This window comes from Vulpes lagopus, chromosome 14 (genome assembly GCF_018345385.1).
Source record: "Vulpes lagopus strain Blue_001 chromosome 14, ASM1834538v1, whole genome shotgun sequence".
Lineage (NCBI taxonomy): Eukaryota > Metazoa > Chordata > Mammalia > Carnivora > Canidae > Vulpes > Vulpes lagopus.
In genome coordinates, this window is record NC_054837.1 from 23,221,048 (window position 1) to 23,240,499 (window position 19,452).

General features: G+C 47.7%; 1 protein-coding gene across 3 annotated transcripts in view; it reads right to left on the bottom strand.

The window, feature by feature from the left end:
* Positions 1 to 2,129: 2,129 nt before the first annotated feature.
* RNFT2 (ring finger protein, transmembrane 2) overlaps positions 2,130 to 19,452 on the bottom strand; it is a 67,645-nt gene continuing 50,322 nt past the window's right edge. Inside the window, exons 8-11 of one of the 3 annotated variants that reach the window (XM_041728325.1) lie at positions 15,541 to 15,690; positions 14,202 to 14,267; positions 13,986 to 14,087; positions 2,130 to 5,066 (exon numbers count right to left, since the gene is read on the bottom strand). In XM_041728325.1, coding sequence (XP_041584259.1) covers positions 4,932 to 5,066; positions 13,986 to 14,087; positions 14,202 to 14,267; positions 15,541 to 15,690 — 453 coding nt within the window. In that variant the 3' untranslated portion in view covers positions 2,130 to 4,931. Of the gene's footprint in view, positions 5,067 to 9,973; positions 10,466 to 12,168; positions 12,336 to 13,985; positions 14,088 to 14,201; positions 14,268 to 15,540; positions 15,691 to 19,452 lie in introns of those variants that run through there. The other 2 variants (XM_041728327.1, XM_041728326.1) reach the window with 2 other exon arrangements.

The window sequence follows — 19,452 nt, forward strand, 5'->3', positions numbered from 1 at the left end:
AGCAAACCCATGAGCTAACTGCTCTGTCACACTGGATTCCCTCCTCAGCTGGTCCAGAGCATTGCTAGTTCAAGGGCAAGCACAGCCTAGGGCCCGGCAGGGACCAAGAGAGTGTTGCATTTGGGAACACTCCAGAACAGGCTGGATTGGTTGAGTTGGCAATTTTATGTATTTATGCCCTGCCATTTGTGTCCTTAATTTCTCTAAGGTCCCTTGGAGGAACGTCTGGTTTGCAAACAGGGCCTGTTCAACTTACTTCCTAGGACATGGGAAGTTTTTCTTACCTCTTTCCTGTCCCCTCCCTGACCGGAACCCTTAAGTCTTTTGCACTATAAGTGCCCAGGAGTCTATGTGTGTGTGTGACAGGGATAGCTGTGGGGGTGTTTGGAACCTCGGTGAGGCCTCTGGCTCAGCCAGAGAGGCAATAAGCTTGGGAACATTCCGTTCTGGGTTCTAACCTTGCTGGTTTGTTGTGCTCTTTTGTAAGAGGAATTTCATACCTTGGAGACGCTTTGTACATATTTGTAATGACTTTATTAAAAAACTGGTTGTGTGCTTCCAGCCAAAGGCCTTTGCGTTTTCATTTCATTTTGAAAGATTGGTCCCCAAAGATTATGGGAGGATCTGTCTGTATACCCCAACCTTTCCTGGAGCAGGAGGCCACACTCACCTCCCTTCTCTGAGGGTATTTCTGAGAACTCCCTAAGGGGAGGATTGGCCTAAACAGTACCCTTGGGTTGGCCAAGACATTGAGGGAACCTGCCTGACAGTTCAAGATCAGTGTACAGAACCATCACTTAGGCATGGTGCCATGCATATAAGCTATAATGGCTGTGCAGACTGATGTCTCCAAACATGGGCACAGGGGTCTCTCTGGTGGGCTCCTTTTACCTACATTTACCTGGTCTAAGATACTCTGAGCAATCAAGTTGTAGTCTTTTTCTAAGAATGGTGAGTTAGGGACAGGTGGTTTTTCTAGATAGTAAATGCTTTCTTTTTCCTTAGGGACCCACCCCTGCCTCACTCTCCATCTTTGTGACTTAGAGGTGTTGACCCTATCCTTCTACACACCCCTGTCCCCACAGCTGGGGCTCAACACCTGATGCAGTCCTGGCCAGCAGGATGCCAAGTCCCAAAGGCCATAGGGGTTGGTTTGGGGACAAACTAGCAAGTCACCCTCAGGATTTCTGCTGTAGCTCTGAGGAAGCAGAAGCTCTTTGCTGGGGTTGCTAAGCTGGTAGAACAGAAGCAGAGAGCTTTTGGAGGCCATCTTACTGGCACATGGGGAGTGACTGCCTCAAAATCAACCTATCTTAGAGGAAAGCAGGATTGAGGGATGGAAAGACATGACTCTATTATCACTAGAACCCCTGAACATAGCTATACTCGAGGCCCATACTGTCACATGAGCCAAATAAAGCCATTCTCTTACTTAAGCCATATTTGAGTTAATTTTCAAATAATTGCAACAAAAAAGTTCTGCCTGATGATGTTTTTGTGACACCAATGTTTTGGTTTCATATCCATGTCCTGAGAAGCACACACTGTCACCTAATGCTATTAATTTACATTTTAAATGTCCTTCACAATCTGGCACCCAGGCAAACCCGCCTTGAATCATTAGCTCGTACACTCTGGGTCTGTCCTCTGGTTAATCACCATGGTAAGCCCTGCAGGTGACCTGCCCAGATCCCTTCTGACCCCTCCTACCAGTTCTGTATCCCCATCCTGCACTTTTATGTGCTTTGTGGCAGCTGGCACCTTCAGAGCCTCAGGGGCTCCTCCACCAGCAAGCCATACCCAAGGACTGATGGTGCACAAACAAAAAAACCTCAGGATGGGACAAACCCTGAAATGCAGCTGATGCTCTAGAGCTCCGAGAGACCACACTGAGCTGGGACTTTTCTGAAAGTCACCCTCTTACTTGGTTTCTTCTCCCCTCCTTTACTGGTTTCTCCTGGGAACACTTCCTAAGCATATGCTACTCAACCGATCTGCTTGGGGGGCGGGGGGGGGGCCCAACATCAGACAACCACCCACTGCTGCCTGAAGTGCTTCTCAGCATTCCTCCTCCAACACCTCCACCCAGCTTCAAGAGACGAATGGAGATTCAAGACCACGAACCGAAGTTTCATCGACAAATGATTATTTATTAGCAGAAAGGAACTTAAGGGAACATTAAAAACATCAAAGGCCGCTCTGTCCAGCCCAGAGCAAAATTACTAAGAGATTCCAGGACTTGCTTTACATTTCCTCTTTCCAACCCAAGGTCCCAGGCGCCTGGGGCCTCCAAGCGTCTCTCGGGTTCTCCTCTTAGGAAGGTAATGAGCCTGTTCCATCCAGGTCTAAAGCTTGCCTTTTTATTCTCACATTAATTATGCTCATGATCTTCTACATTAGGAGAGCCATTTCCAAGAGTTTCAGGAACTTGAGTCAGTGAATCATAAAATATTAAGAGCAGGATACTCCAACCCGATACTTGATTAATCCTGCTTATAACAAAGGAGTTGCAGAGCCAGGATGGGCAATGGAGAATGTTCTTCTTTCCCAATGACAACCCTTGGCTGCTTTTACCAAAAGGGATGCAGATTGTAATTCCTTCACGTGGTGGGGAACACATGTAGTCTGATGTTTGGGAGACTCTTAACCGGCCACTGTTCCTCCTCAGGGCAGAAATTCCTCCCATCCAAAAGAAAACCTCCAGAAGGAACTTTCCTCAAGGGGACAGGAATGAATAAGTAAAATCTTAAACTAAGTCCTCGCACCTGCCCCCAAGTATCCCCTGCGTGTGACACTGTTTATAATGCCAGAGTCATGGCTCATTATTTGAAGACTATTAGAGATGTGTGGGTTTCTTTTCTCTTTTTTTCTGGTGACATGAGTGAAACTGGCAAGCCCACCAGTGCCTTCGCCGCTATTCTACACTGTTAAGTTTTCCTAGCTCCAGCAGCTAATCTACAAGGTTTCATCATCCTAAAGATGGCTTCGAGGAGGTGAAGTGAGTTCCCAAAGTCATGTGGAGTTTGGAATCAGAATTCTGGTCTATCTGCTCTGTCACAAGCTAGCACGTTAATAAATCTCCAGCTCCAATTTCTTGTGTCTCTTTGATGGCATCTGTAGGCAGGGTGATCTTTCTGATAAAAACCAGTCACAGAAGCTCCTGTTGCTTCTCTTTGGTTCTTCCTCAAGGCAGGGGGAACAGAGCAGCCACATCCACCCGGCCCCCTTTCCCTCCGCTTCCCCCTTCTGACTTGATTATCCAGGCAAGTGGGATTGTAACATCGCAGCCATTGCCATAGTAACAGAGCTTGAAAGATGCCACGCTGCCCTGGAAGAGATGTCTTGCTGGGTACCAGGAAAGAGCCAGGGATGTCAGGCACAGGAAAAGGTCCTGGCTTGATAACACATGGGGGCAAATGTCCTGAAACTATTGGGGATGGGGTGGGCTCGTTATTACTGGCTGAGAGCGAGGTGGCAGTGAGTCTCCCACCATTTCTGCTGGGGGCTTTGTTGCTAATCTGCTCACGAGCCACAAGATTGATTTCTCTGTAATGCTGTTGGCACCAGCCCATCGTGCTGAGGTTGATGGTGAGTGAACAGAGTGGGGAGAGGGTTAGGGCAGGCAATATTCCAGAAGCTTCTAAGTGATCACCTGTGCCATCTCCTTCCACATTCAAAGCAGGTGGAGAACTATTCTGTTATGGAGATTAGTAGTTCTGCTGTAGAGATGACAGAAACTCTGACTGCTACTGCACTCTATGCCACCACCCTGCCTTGTGGAAAAATCCACCACATGGATCATGCATTTTGCTCTCAAGGCCACCAGCAGAGAAAGCGGTGGCCACAGGCACTGTGGACAAGCTGAGACTTTAGTGATGGACAGGACAAGAACAGAAGGAGGAGCAGAGAGATGAAGACAGGTGTGGAGACCCAGTGATATCTGCACTGGGACCAGAGCTGGCCATTCGGTATCCAAATGCGATTGCGCATCCCAGCCAGAGCCCAGCAACATTGCGATTTTAAAGACCAACTCTTTCCATGAACCCAGCCACAGCTAGATTTCCAGAGCCAGGCCTCACCGTTGGCATCTTCAGTGAGACCCAAAGCAAATGTGCTATGCACCTGGGCCACTGACGGGCACCAAAATCACCTCTTATGCTTCTACAAATCCATGTCTGCTGGGCCCCACGCCTGCAGCGTCTGAGCAGCAGGGGAGCATGGTGGTTGAGAGCGCAGGCTCTGAAGCCAGGTGGGCCTGGTTGGAAACTCGGTCCACCACTGCTACCTGGATGACCCTGGGAAGTTACCACATGGGGCTTGGTGCTTCAGTTTCCTCAACCTTAAAACAGAGGAAGCAACAGTACCTCCAACCCAGGGGCTGTTGCAAGGATTACAAGAGGTCATCCAAGCAGGATGCTCATCTTGCATGAAGTGCTTGGTACACTCAGTTATTTAGGTACAACATGGGGCCCCAACATTTTTATTTGGGAAAGGCTCCATGGTGATTCTAATCTGCAGACCTGTGCCATCTCAGGAGGGGCTGTAACCTCCAGGCCCCTCGACTTCCAGGCCCCTCCCCACCCAAGTGCCGCATCAGGTCAGCATGAATTAAAATAATAACAGGCAGGACCTGTGTGTCACCTGTCCCTTCACATGGAGGGGGCAGGCGACCCACCTGGAGGAGGCTGAGTCTGAGACAGGAGGGTTGTAGGGGAGAACAGAGGCATGCGCTATGCCCCAGAACACAAGAGGAAGGTGAAGGTCAGGACAGGGGGCTGGCTTTAGGGAAATTGCTGGAGAAAGGCAGCAGGCAGGATAGGAAGTGCTTGAAGCCTGTTTTCCAGGAAGCCTCCGGAGCCGGACCCATCACGCTGGCCACCCCTCAGCTCCCAGAGCATGCCTGGGAGCCCAGAGTCTTAGTTTTTCAGTCCCTAATACACCTGGAAGTGAGCCGAAGTGGCCCCGTCTTTCCAGCAGCGCAGGGTGTCCACAGCAACCGAGCGGCAGAGCGGGCAGGTGCGCTCCCGATCCAGCCAGAGGCAGAGGCACTCCTCACAGAACACGTGCTGTGGGGACAGCAATCAGTAGGACTGGGATACTTTGCCGAATGGCCGCTATGTGCCAGCCTCGCTCCTAGGAGCTGGGAACATAGCAGTGAACGAAATAGACGACTCCTGCCCTCATAGAGCTTGCACTCTTGTTGGGGAGATGATGGGCCAAATCAATCTCCAGAATACATTTGGGAGTATATCAGTGATAAGTGCTGAGAAGAAAAACCTGGGGGAAGTGGGTAGGGAGTGCTTGGGAGGGCTGCTGTGTTCAGCATGGTGGGCCTGGAGGATGTCACTGAATACCGACATCCGAGTGAAACCTGAAGGAGGGTAAAGACTGAGGCCTGAGGATCTCTGGGGAGAGTGCTATAGGCAGGGGGAATGGCTTGTGCAAAGACCCTGAGGCAGGACTATGCCTGCTGTGCTGCTGAGCCTGGGGCTGGAGGGTTATTGGGCAGGCGATGGGGTCAGAGAAGCTATGGAGGGATGCAGATTGTATAGGGCTCTATGGGTATCATGAGGCCTTTGGCTTTTATTCAGAAAGAAGTAAGGAGCCATGGTCGGGCTCTGAGCAGAGGAGTGACCTGAACAGGATTTGTATGTATGTATGTATGTATGTATGTATGTATGTATGTATTCATGACAGACACAGAGAGAGAGAGAGGCAGAGACACAGGCAGAGGGAGAAGCAGGCTCCATGCAGGGAGCCCAACGTGGGACTCGATCCCAGGACCCCAGGATCACGCCCTGAGCTGAAAGCAGACGCTCAACCACTGAGCCACCCAGGTGCCCCCAGAATTTGCATTTTTAAAAGAGCCTTTAGCTGCTGGGTTGAGAACAGAGCTCAGGGGTTAAGAGGAAGACAAGGAGACTGGAAATACCAACGAGTTTTACCACTTTTTAGCCACTGGACAAATGACTCAACCTCCCAATCCCTCAGCTTCTTCATCTGTAAAATGAGAGGTCAGGTGAAGTGGAGAGAATCTCCTCTTTTTTAAAGTAAGCTCAAAGCCCAGTGTGGGCCTTAAACTCATGACCTCAAGACCAAGAGTCGCATGCTCTACGGACTGAGTCAGCCAGGAACCCCCAAAATGCAGTTAAGAGTACTCCGCTCATAAGAAGACTGATGCTCATTAAAAGTGTTTAGATATAACAATTGAAGGCAGTATATGATCCTCAGTTGGAGCCTGGTTGGGGGTGAAGCCTAGCTATGCGGGATATCTTAAAGACAATTGGAGAAAGCCATATATATGCTATATAATATTATGATATACTATATTATTATTATAATATATTATGTATTATATTACATATAATACATAATACTATATATACTAGATAATATTTTACACCAATTTTAAATTTTCTGGGCATGACGGTGGAATTACAGTTACGGGAGAGAATGTCCTTGTTCTTCAAAGATGAACACTGAAATATTTTGGGATAAAGAATCAAAATGTCACCAACTTATTCTCAACTGGTCAGGGGGAAAATCATTAACATCAAGAAAAGACAAATGTAAAATGCCAATGATTAGTGAATCTAGATGAAAGATAAAAGGGTGTTCATTCTACTATCCTTTTGCTCTGAGGCTTTGCAATTTTTCAAAAGAAAAGCGATGATTTAAAATAATAATATGAAAATCCAAATACAGTGTTTCTTAAAAAGTTTTAAAAAATTAAATTAAAAAGGCACTTAGAGCCCTGCCTGGCAAACACCAAATGTGCTATAAATGTTGGCTATCACATAGTAAGAGTTATTATTACATTATATCTATTTATCTGTCCCTCAGTGCCATACTGTAAGCTTGTTGTAAAGTGTGTAGTAGGTGCCTACTTGTAAACAGTGCTCTAAAGGAGAGCTCCATTATCCTCTATGCAACAGGGACCAGTCTAATCCTGGAGGTAGTCAGGAAGGCTTACTGGAGGAGGGCACGCTTGTGTTAAGGCCTGAAGGGCATTTAGGAGTTAAATGGGTGAAGAGAGCAGGTAGGGAGAGTGCATTCCAGGCTGAAGGGAGCAGCGGTGTGAAGCCCCTGAGATGGGAAGGCACTGAGGCACACAAGGATGGCCAATGTGGCTATAGCTGGAGAGTGTAGGGAGTGGGCGGCAGGAGGTGAGCAGGCCACAGAGCCTTAAGGGCTGTGCCTGGACTCTCACCACAGTCTGAAGGGCAGGACCCAGGGGTCAGCAGGCCCAGCAACTTCTCTAGACTCCCACCTAGGGCACTCAAGGCCCTCCATAATGGCGCCCTCCTCTCTTCCTCCTCCTCCTCACCCTCCCACCCTGTCTCCACCTCAGGGTAGCTGATGTCACTGACACACTGGATGACTTGCAATGCAAAGCTCTTCCATACTGCTAAGCCTCTGGGCAAGCTGTAATGTCAGTCTGGGATGCCCTTATGGCCTTTCTCCATCCTTAGCAGCCGGTAGGTGCCTACTCCTCTTAGAAGACTTAGCCCAAGCCATCACACCTCCCCTGCTCCGGGATATACCTCCTCTATGCCATACAGTGCCCAGCAAAGCTAAGTGCTGACTGTGCCTTTCCCTTTCAGTTCCCTCCTGGGGAGGACCCTCTCACAATATCACACTCATGCCTCTACAATGATCCGCAAACTCATCTATCTTGTTCACCGCATTAAGGGCTTCTGGAGGGCAGGGACCATGCTGCCCACAGGGTCTTGAGAATGTGGCTGACGCTCAGTAAATGTCTGCTCAACAAATGAGGGAGACTTAAACTGGTTCCCTGGGAAAAGGAGGTACTTACATAGAATAAAGCAACACAAGCCCTGTTCACATGAAGCTCAATACCTGAGTCAGGTGAATGGGAAAGGGGCAGCTTTTCATTCTGGCATCCATAAAACATTCATGGAGGCTCTCTCACAGGTCTCATTCAGTAGTTCTCAAATATTTTGGTTCCAAGACCCTGTCTTTACGGTCTTAAAAATCATTGATAATCTTAAAGAGCTTTTATATATGAGGGTCAAATCTGGCTAGATTTGCTGTATTAGAAATGGAAACTAAGCTCTATTGAAAACACAAGACTCCATGAGCTCATGAAAATGAAAAGGAACACCAGGGGTTTCCTGGGCTACACTTTGAGAACCACTCTTCTAACTGCTCCTTTACCATTTGACATACCCTCCGGGTGGCAAACTTCGTGAGGGTAGCAACTGTTGATGTGTTCCCACTGCCCAGCCCTGAGCCTGCACAGCCCGGGGATTCCATGAATGTAGCTGACAAAGGAATGCCTTCCCAGGTAGGTCAGGTGGGAGATCCTAGAGATACCAGGATGGTTCAGACCTGGCTCTTGCCCTCTGGGAGCTCACAGTCTCCTTCTCAGAGAATGAGGCAGGATGGGATCCAGTGCCAAATAAAGAGGTTTGAAGAATACACATCAACCCAGGAGTCCAACTGGAGAAGGTCACCATCTTGGACCCGCCCCCAGCATCTGGAGAGAAGGACTAGACCCTATAGAGGGAAGGGAAGGAGGGGCCCCTCTTGGGCTTGGAAGTGTAGGATCGGGTGGGTTTATGGTCAGTGGGGAAGACAGGTGGCATTGGGTCACTGACTGTTCCCTGGCTGTGCCTCCTGGAGCACAGAGGTGGGTGAGGAGCCCCTGGTGTCACCCTCCCCTCCCCCTGAGTTCCATCCAGACTCCCCAAGTCTTGCTCAAAGATTTGGAGCAGATGGGTAAAGTGAGATAAGAGATCTTATCTTGGGACAAGAGCCCCCCAAACCACAGTAGCTAACCCCCATTTGAGTGAGAGAGGGCAGCTCCTAGCCTGGCACTTGGTGTTTGGTGTGAACTGAGAAAAAAAAGGAAGCAGCCAGGCCAGGTCTAAGTGGATGTGTTCAGGTGAGGAGTACAAGTAATGATTAGTCATAGGCCTTATCCTTCACTGAGCACAAATGCTGTGCCAGGCACTTCTAATGTCCTTTATGTACAGTCTCATGACAGCTCACAGAGCAGTGAGACTCAGAGAGGGAGAGCCACCAGCCCAAGGGCACACAGCTGCTAAGTAGTGAGGCTGGAATTCAATACTTCAGAGATGTGGTAAGCTGACTTCTATCATGACTCCCAGTAATCTTCTCCTCCTGGGATTCACACCCTGTGTAGCCAGTCCCCTCCCCTTGAGTGTGGCTGTACTTAGGGACTTGCTTCAAGCCAACAGAATAAAGATGATGGGACATCACTTCTGAGATGAAGTTACAGCAGACTGTGCCTTTCATTTTGTTCATACTCTTCCTTGGGCTTCTCACATGTTCACTCTGATGAAGTCAGTGTGACAAGCAAGTGGAGGTAGCTTTTGGCCACAACAGTCAGCGAGGACCTGAGGCCCTTGGTCCTACAGCCCACAAGGAACTGAATCCTGCCACCACCATGTGACTGAGATTGGAAGCAGATCCTTCCCCCAGGGTACCCTGGCTGTTATGGGAGCCTGGGAGAGGCTCTGAAGCAGGGGACCCAGCTGTGCTGTGTCTGGATTCCTGACTCCTGGAAACTCTGAGATGATAAATGGTAGTTGCTTTATGCCACAGAGTGTTAGAGTAATTTGTTATGCAGCAATGGGTAACTGATACAAGAGGTATCTGACTTTACAGCAAATACTCTCGCCCATTATGTTCTATGATGCATACTGGTCACACATAGAGATTGTGGGAAGGGGTGTTTGTAGCACTTGACTGTGAAAACGACATTACTGAAAGCGGGGCTTCGATCAAACAAGACAAGACACACACACACACACCTCCTAACCACAGATCCTCTTTAATCACACAAACCCAGCCAGCTTTGTCCAGATTTAGAATTAAACACTTACACTGAGTATTGGCCTCACAGGCTATTCTTTTCAAAACCCATACACAGATATACATGTCACCTCATTGGACTATATTTAAGAGCCTGCAAGCGGCTCAGGGCAAGCATTTTCATTCCTGGGTAACAGAGGACACAGGGGTTAGTGCTGCAATGACATGTGTTGCTCAGGGTTGCAAAGTTGGTGCCGGGGACGTTGTCACTGCTTGGAAAGTACCTGATGCATAAATGCAGGGGTCGAAGAGTCAGGTGTGGAATCTGATTCCAGCTCAGCTGTTCATTCACTCCTTGGAGAGGATGTGCACAAGCTTAGCTGAGCAGGAATTTCCAGGAAAAGGGCTCTAATCTTTTAATGCAGCCTAGAGGGCATCCCAAAGCCAGAGGCTGCATCTGGTAGAAAGGTCCTGGCCTCTGAAATCCAGGGCTCTGGGCTGGAATCTGGTTCTGCTGCTGAGGAGAAAGGGGCCCTCAGGCAAATCTGGCCTTTCTCCTTGCTGAGCTCACCTTCTCTGTAAAGAGGGTCACTGTTTCCCCCACAGGGTGTCTGGAAGGATGGAAATGGCTAAGGCCTGCTATAAAGCATTAAGTGTGAGACACCTGTAAGCACAAAATCAACAGGAGTCACCATTCCCTTGCCCTCTTTCCTTTATATTATCAATACTCAAACAAAGCAAAACAAAAACAAAACAAACTCATAGTGATGAAGAACTAATTGCACCTTGACTTTGCACAGTGGAAAGAAGTCCTTTAAATAAGCCAAGTTTCTGACTGTGTGTTCAGCACGCCCTTTCCTTGATCCCCCGTTGCCTGGCAGGAGGCAAGCCGCAAATACTTGTGGAATGACTAACTGGGCAAGTGGATCTGAGTGGAGAGCTCTCACCTCTGGGCATGCTCAATGTCTGCCTGAGCAGCTTCCCAGGGTCTGATGGGTGGGGGTGGTGGGGCAGAGAGGTGGGACATGTGTGTGAGTGACACACTGTACTTAATTAGATGCCCCTTTGAAGGGGAGATAGGATGTTCCTTTAGCCTGGTGCGCTCTTCATCTACCTACTCATTCATCTGTCCTGTTCATCTAACCATCCATCCGCCCATCCATCCATCCAAAATTTACTGAGTCAGTACTATGATTCTGCTGCTAGCTAACAAGACAGCCATGGTCACCACTCTCAAGTTTGCTTACACTTTAGCAAAGAGGAGACAGGCCTTCATAACCAGTTGTCCAATTAACTAGCTGACAACTGTGATAATTGCTATGAAGGAAAAACACAAGGATCTCTGAGGCCATACCACTGGGAGCACCGGCTAGTCCTGGGAAGTAGAGTCAGGGAAGACTCTGAGGAAGAAACATTTGACTCATCATTCAAAGCACTCAGGAATTAATGAAGCCCTTTTACCTGTTGAAGTCATCTGTGCTAGTCCAGGCCCAGCTCCCGGCAGCAGAGTGACACTGGCTTGGCCAGGACTGTGGGTTCCAACCACTGCTGCGTGTGGCCAGTGCTCCTAGATCTAGGACAACCCTCCCAAGAATTTGAATTCAGCTTTGGGAAGACGTCATGGCACCAGGAGAAGAATGGCAGGGAAACAAACACAAGAAGGCTGGGAGAGATTGCCAGAAAGGAATAAGGAAGACTTTCACCTTGATATCATGTTCAAATAATTGCTGCCACTGAGAAGGCTCTACAGATGGCTCTGAACCATGTGAAAAGATGCTCAAGTGCACTTGTAATTAGGGAAATGCAAATTAAAACTGCACTGAGATAGCATTCGTCACCTGTCAGATTGGCCAGACTCAGAGAAGGCTGGAACATGCAATGTGTTGGTAAGCGAGGGGAGCAAGAGGTCACGTCAGGCTCCGCACTGGGAGCGTAAACGGATACACTCTTTATGAAGGGCAATTTAGCAATATCTGTCAAAACCGTATACCCTCTGACCTCATAATTCCACCGCTAGGAATTTATCTACCAAGAGCTTGCTGCACATGTGTGAAATGGAATGTGTGCCAATAAGAGCCGATATGTATTGAACACTGACCACGTGCTAGGTGTAGTTTTAAATGCTTCACTTGCATTAACTCATTCAATCAACACGATGGGCCAAGGCAGGTGCTGTAGATCTCCCCACTTCTGACCTCTCAGGACCGCCAAGCATTGTAATAACAGAAGATTATAAGCTACTTAATGCCCACCCACAGGAGAATGATAAAACCAATGATGGTCCATCCACAAAGAAATGCAAAGAAGGAGCTATTTCTTAAGATAGAGTTTCAGGTCAAAGAGGAAGGATGCAGAACACAGCTTGGGGAGAATATGCTACAACATGGGTCTTTCTGAAAATGACACATTTGCATGTGTGTGTGCATGTGTACATATGGGTGTTTAAAATCTATAAAGCATCTCTATGAAGATATAAAGGATACTGTGGAACTGGGAGGAGGGTAGGAAGCTGGCCACCACTTTCCTTTTTGTATCTTTAAAACATCAAAAAAAAAAAAAACCTTTTAATTTTGGAATAATTTAAGAATTACAAAAAAGTTGCAAAGATAGTGCAAAGAGTCCTCGTCTGACACCCTCATCAAGTTTTCAGTGCCCCAGTATCATCAACTAGCTTTTCTGGCTTTATTTTCTAAATCAAAGCCAAGAAACCCCCATTGAAAACAATACTAACCACTAAACTCGGGACTATATCTGGATTTCCTCAAACCAGTTTTCCTCCTTATGTCCTTTCTCTGTTCCAGGATCCAACCCAGGTCCCATGCTGCACTTAGTCCTCCATGACTCCCTGCTCCTGAGTTCCTCAGTTTGAATTCTGAGTCATGCAAAGATAGTCTCAATTTAAAAATAAATAAGGGGTACCTGGGTGGCTCTGTTGATTAAACAATTGTCTGCCTTCAGCTCAGGTCATGGTCCCAGGGTCCTGGGATCGAGCCCTGTGTGTATGTGTGTGTGTGTGTGTGTGTGTGTGTGTGTATACACACAATCCCTCCCCAGGCATGGATTGCCCAGCTAGTCCTGAGGAGTCTGCTTCTCGCTACCCCTCTGCCCCTCCCCCTGCTTGTGTGCACTCTCTCTAATAAGTAAATAAAACCTTAAAAAAATAAACAAAAACCTCCTAGCATCCTCAAACAGCAAAATAAGAAGTTTTGCTGGTGCTAAAAAAGGACCTCACCTCCTGCCCTCTGAACCCAGAGGGTGGTGGTGGTCATCAAACGGGGGAGCATCTGTGTTCCCATTCCTGCCAGTGTGTAGGCTGTGCCTCCTGCAAAAAGCCTTCCCAACCTGGAACTCATCGCTCTCTATCCAGGTCCCGTGGGATGCTGCATGAATCTCTCTTACCCAGCACTTATCACTGCCTGCCTTGTTTCATAGTTATTTATGTATGTGTCTGTCTCCCCAAGGAGACCGTGAGCTTCCAGAGGAGAGAACAGGGTCTCTGTGCCCTGCCTCCCCTCCCCGGTATCTGACAGGATGCTTTGACTCATACATCTGCTGAATTGACATCTTAGCCCCTGATGTCAGGAGCAGGAGGAGGGGTACGTTGAGGGGGTAACCAGTACTTACTGCTATGGCTTGGTGACCCACAACTAATAATGAAAACAAATGGTAATAGGAATTATGATGATGATAACAATTTTATCAAGAGCAATTTTTAGGGGTGAATAATTCAAATTTGTTTCTTTCATAGATGATCTCATTTAATCATAATAATAGCTCTATGAGGTAAATATATATGATGCCCATTTCATAAACGAGAAAAACCAAGGCTCAGGAAGATGGAGTGATCCATCCCTGCATGGTCCAGAGTGCCACTGGGATTCGTACTCAGACTATTCTGACTCTGCACCATCCCGAATTTTTCATTTTTGACACTTGACTGATAAATCCAAGGCTCAGAGAGGTGAAATAACCTGCCCAAGGCCACCCACCAAGTAAGGGGAGAACTGAGATATGAACCCAGGTCTGAATGACTGACTCCAGTCTTCACCATATTGTTACCAAAGACCCATCCCAGAGCCCCAAAGTTTGGTCCTGGGGTTAATCACATGGGACTTCTGCATGGGACAGGGCCCCAGAGGCACCCCCAGCTTCAGGCCCCAATGGTTCTGCCTGGCCCTGCTCACCTGGCACATAAGGATCAGAGGCTCTCGGAACTCAGCCTGGCAAATGGCACAGGTATCGCCGGCTTCTGTGCACTGCTGCCCAGTGGCCCGGACGCCGTAATTCTGTTTGAGGGAGGAGAGAGAGAAAAATCCAGCTGTGGACCCTCACTGGAGCAATGCCATCAGATGCACTGTGAGATCCGTTCCTGGCTCCTGGTTCTTTTGAAGTTGGCTCACCTGAGAGGTGCAGAGAAGTTTCAGGGCTTTCCTAACTCCGCCCACTCGACCACAGATGTCAAATGACTGAAAGGAGAGAATGATTCTTGAAAAAGTGTCCAAGGGTTGTTCAGGATCTCTCTCACCACCCCCAAGCAACCCCCACTGACCCCTCGTCTTTGATGACAAACATTTTCAGGGCACTCTATCCCATTTGGGGCTCCTCATTCCCATCAGCTTTGCTTGGCATTCGTCTTGCTCCCTATGTCAACAGTTTTCCTTGCTACCTGGCCAGGATAGCAAATACATGACACGCATACTGCATTCTCCCCTTGCCAAGCCCAGCACAGGCATTGCTAATTGATCACAGCATTCTTCTTCTGAGCCCACTCCAGTCAGGCATTACCAGTCAATCAGAAACAGTAGGCAAGAGAAGCCCCAGTGGTGGACAGGGCATGGATCGCCCGGCTAGCCCTGCTGGGAGGAAGGGAAGGGAAGAACACATGCATTCCCCCAGGATTCTCTAGAGCCAGAAATAGGGAAGGGAGAAGAGAAGGATGTGCTTATGGTTGGAGGGGGGAAACCTGATTGAAACCTCTCTCCCATGATGGAGAGAGAAGTACTGCATCCTGACTTACAGACCTGAGGGTATGTATTTGAAGAGGAATGGAAACAAGTTTGGGGTAAAGTGTTGTCTATGGGTAAGAGCTCTGGGCTTTGGAAGCAGACTGCCCAAGTTTGACACTCACTCTGTTATCTTTAGCTGAGTGATGCTGGGCAAGTTGCTTCTTTCTGAGCCCCCATCTCCTCACCCATAAATATGGAGTAGTAATGGAAATACATGAAGGGAGAGCATATGGTGAGCTTTATGGGCAAGAAATTACGGTGGATTTAACCGCAAAAAGGAATGAAGTATTGATATATGCCACCACGTGGATGAACTTTGGAAACATGATGCTAAGTGAGAGAAGCCAGACACCGAAGACCACACAGTGTAGGATTCCATTTATGTGAAATGTCCACAATAGGCAAGTCCTTAGAGACAGAAGGCAGACTGGTGGTTGCCAGTGGCTGGGGGAGGGTAGTGAGCAGGAATGGGGAGCGATGGCTTAATGGGTACAGGGTTTCTTTTTGGGGTGATGAAAATGTCTTGGAACTAGAGGGTGGGGGTGGTACAGTTCTCTGAACCTGCTCAATGCCACTGAGCAGTACACTGTGAGGTCATTAGCGGTTAATTTTGTATTGTGTTTATTTTATTTCTATTAAAAAGAAAAGATTCCAAGCTCCCCACTCGCCCCCAAGGCCCAGAAAATGCATGAATCTTCCTTGGCCTAACCCTCCAGCCCCCGGCCCACCTCACCTTGCAGAGGCTGTAGAGAACAATCAGGACCCCTCCTAGAAAGTAGCTGTTGGAGGAGTCATCTCCCATGATGTATTTATACCACAGCTGGATGGGGACGAGCGATCGGAACAGCTGGCTCAACTCCTCAATGACCAGATAGAACTTTCCCTGCAACCACACAGAAAGCATCAATTATTATTAGCTGTAAAGACCCAAAGGACCCTGACGGAGGTCCCCCAGCCTGGGCAGTAATGACGTTCCAGGTCACAGGCAGGCCATTAATCAGCTTTGGAAAGCACTCAGACCTGCTCCTAATGGGTTTGCGATATGGCTGGGGAGACGTGGCCCCTGCCCGCTGCCTTCACCCACTGCCCACCAGCCCTGAGGAGCAAAGCTCTGAGGATCACATTTCAGGGAGGGAGAAACTGGACACTTCTGTTGGAGGGTTGGAGTATCGGTTGGTCACTCCCTAGTGCCTGTTGTGGCTTTGGGGGCACAGTCCCTGGCCCCACACACAGATTGCCCTTGCCTTGAGGGCTGACCTGCCCTCAGTGCATGGGCAGGGTGGACAATAGGACACAGGTAAGGGCAGGCCTGGAAATGGGGAAGGGATATGCATTCTCCTTCCCAGCTCTACCCACCTACTGTCTGCAAGGAGGCAGGATGACATCTGGGCAAAGAAAGATGCATTTGGGGCTAGGCTTGAAGCTTACATTGCTGCAAGTTCACGAGCCCCAGCTTCCTTATCTACAGAATGGGAACCACATGTCCTATCTTACAGGGTTGCTCTGAAGATTCTCTGAGATAAATGGGAAGAGCATCTAGCACTGTGCCTGGCACGACGTGGCACTCAACAAATTCTATTTCCCTTCTTCCCTTTGCCCTTGGACAAGTCCCTCAAGCTTTCTGTGGCCTGAGCTATAAAAGGAGACAAAAATAACTCCACCCTGTTGTATCTAATAAAGTTAAATGAACATCTACTTATGCCCCAGCAACTCTCCTTCTAGGCAGGTACCAGGGAGAAATGAAAATATATGTCTGCTTATGTGCTAGTGATCAGATAGCAATTCTATTCATAATAACTCCAAACTGGAAACAGCCCAAATGTCCATCAGTAGAAGAATGGATAAACAAATTGTGGCATATTTATACAATAGGATACTGCTCAGCAATAAAGATGAACAGATGACTGATACACACAACAACATGGATGGATCTCACATGCATTACGTCCAATTGAAGGAGACGTTTATAAGATAATACATATTGTACAATTCTCACTTACACGAAATCCTGGAATAGGTTAATACTAATCTGTAGTGATAGAAATCAGATCCGTGGCTTCCTGGGGTGAGGAGGAGGACTATGAAAACCATCAAGGAACTTTTGGGAGTCATAGAGATGTTTTATAATGTGATTGGGGTGCTGGTTACACAATGGCATACATTTGCCAAAATTCATTGAAAAATATGCTTCAAATTGCGCATTTTTTGTATTTACTGACTTATTTAGTTTTTAAAAAAGATTTAATTTATTTGACACACACACACACACACAGAGAGAGAGAGAGAGAGAGAGAGAGAGAGAAGCAGGCTCCTCGCTGAGCAGGGAGCCCCATGTGGGGCTCGATCCCAGGACCCTGGGATCATGACCTGAGCAAAGAAAGCATGTAGATGCTTAACCACTGAGCCACCCAAGCACCCTCATGTTTTGTATTTAAATTATACCTCAATAAAGTTGATTAAAACAAACATAGAAAGAAGAAACCATCCCTGCCTCATGCATGCATAGCCTTAGAAACGTGAATAGCATTTGCTCCAACAATTCTGTTTTTAGAAATTTATCCAAACAAAATAATCAGGGATGTGCACTGAGATGTGTAAGAACAGTCACTGCAGGATTCTCTGTAACAGTCCAAACAGAAACAAGTAAGTTAAGTGTATAACAAGAGGGTGTGATTATGGTAAAGATCCTAAAGGAAAGCCATACAGCCATTCAAATGTTACCTTGAAAAATAACAACTTGACTGTGAAGAAACCCAGCACCTATCATGTTAACCAAGGGATCAAGATTTACATCTTCAGCAGTAAGTTACACTGACAGCACAATGCGATTCACTGATAACATAGTATCACCTCCGTGGTGAATTCTGGTCAACAATTTATAAAACCTGAATTGAGTCATGAACTAATAAGAGACACATTCAAATGGAGGGACGTGCCGCAAAAGCAATGTCCAGCACTCCGGCGCCTGGGTGGCTCAGTGGTTGAGCGCCTGCCTTCAGCTCAGGGCGCGATCCCAGGGTCCTGGGATTGAGTCCCACATCGGCTCCCCACAGGGACCCTGCTTCTCCCTCTGCCTATGTCTCTGCCTCTCTGTGTCTCTCATGAATAAATAAAATCTTTTAAAAAAAGGTCCAGCACTCTTTGAAAGTGTCAAGGTCATAAAAGACAAAGGCAAGATCAAGGAATTGTCAGGTCAGAGAGGATTAAGGAATAGCGCAGATGAATGCAACACAGAATCTTGGATTTGATAATCCCTGGACTATGAAAGACATGTTAGTGGGACAAACGGCAAAATCTGGTAAGGTCTGTAGTTTCGTTAATAATAAGGGCAATGATGTTAATTTCTTGGCTTTGCTCATTGTTCTGTGATCATAGTGGATGCTAACAATAGGGGGAGCTGGGTGAAGGGCACGTGAGGACTCTACTGTTTTTGCAACTTTTGCTTCAGTCTAAAATTTCAAAAGGTAAAAAAAAAAATCATTGTGGTGAAGGATATCTCTTGACTCAAGGAAATATTCAAATAGTTCTGAATGGGAAGGATATAAAATACAGAAACACTAATTTTCTTTGTGTTTTTCTGCCTTTTCCAATTCTTTTCCTTTTTTTGTACTGAGCATATGAGATGTTTACATTAGAAGGGGGAAAAGGTTATAAAAACATGTTGCATATCCATCAAGTGGATGATGTCTGGGTTGACGATAGAGATGTTACATCCACCCCATGATATTCCATCTTGATGGGTGGGGGAAGGGGACTCCTTGAAGCAGATGTGCCCACATCTCTCAGGCCCAAGGAAGGGCATCCAGTTGTCCACTCGTCCCAATGCCTGACCTTAGTGACTGTATGGCTCCGTCCTCATTGTAAGGACCCTTTACCCTCTCCAGACTCCCACCAGTTCTGGACCCCTGGACATATGCCCCAGAGGGGAATGCTGGTTCCCTCTGCAGTCTGTGGGAAGGTGGAGAACTAAGGTATGAGGTGGGGGTGAAGTGACTAGGTAAGTCTTCTAAGACCCATCTAAGCTAAGCTTGAAGGGCTCGCTACTCGACCACCAGCCTCAGCACTGTCAAGGAGTTGGTTAGAAATGCAGAATCTCAGACCTCATCCCAGACCTGCTGGAACAGGACCTGCAATGTGACCAGTTTCCCAGGCAATCTGTGTGCACATTCAAGTTTGAGAAGCCCCGTTTTAGTGGATAAGTAGGAAGCAGAATAATGAAGGAAATGTAGGGAGGATGAGGACGAACAGGTGTTCTAGAAGCCCAGAAGTGACAGAAAGGATGCACAGTGGCCCCATGCCATCTTGGTGGGCAGCCTCCTACTCTGTATGCCTGGCCTCACGGTGGGTGAGGACATGGCCACCTCATGAAAGGTCCTATGTCCCTGTGTCTCGGGAAATCCCTGTAGGCTGGCATCTAGCTGACTCTGGGGACAGACCCTGCTATTCTTCCCTCTCAGCCAAATCTTGCACAACCAGCCTGGCTTGGTGGTCAAGAGTGCAACCTCAAGAACCAGATAGCCTGGGGTCAGATCCTGCCACCCACCACCTTCTTACTACTGCTTTAATCCACCAGAGCTTGGTCACTGTCTTTGGATTCCTAATTCTCAAATTCCATTAGTTGTGGGCTAGTTCCCTGGTCCAGGCC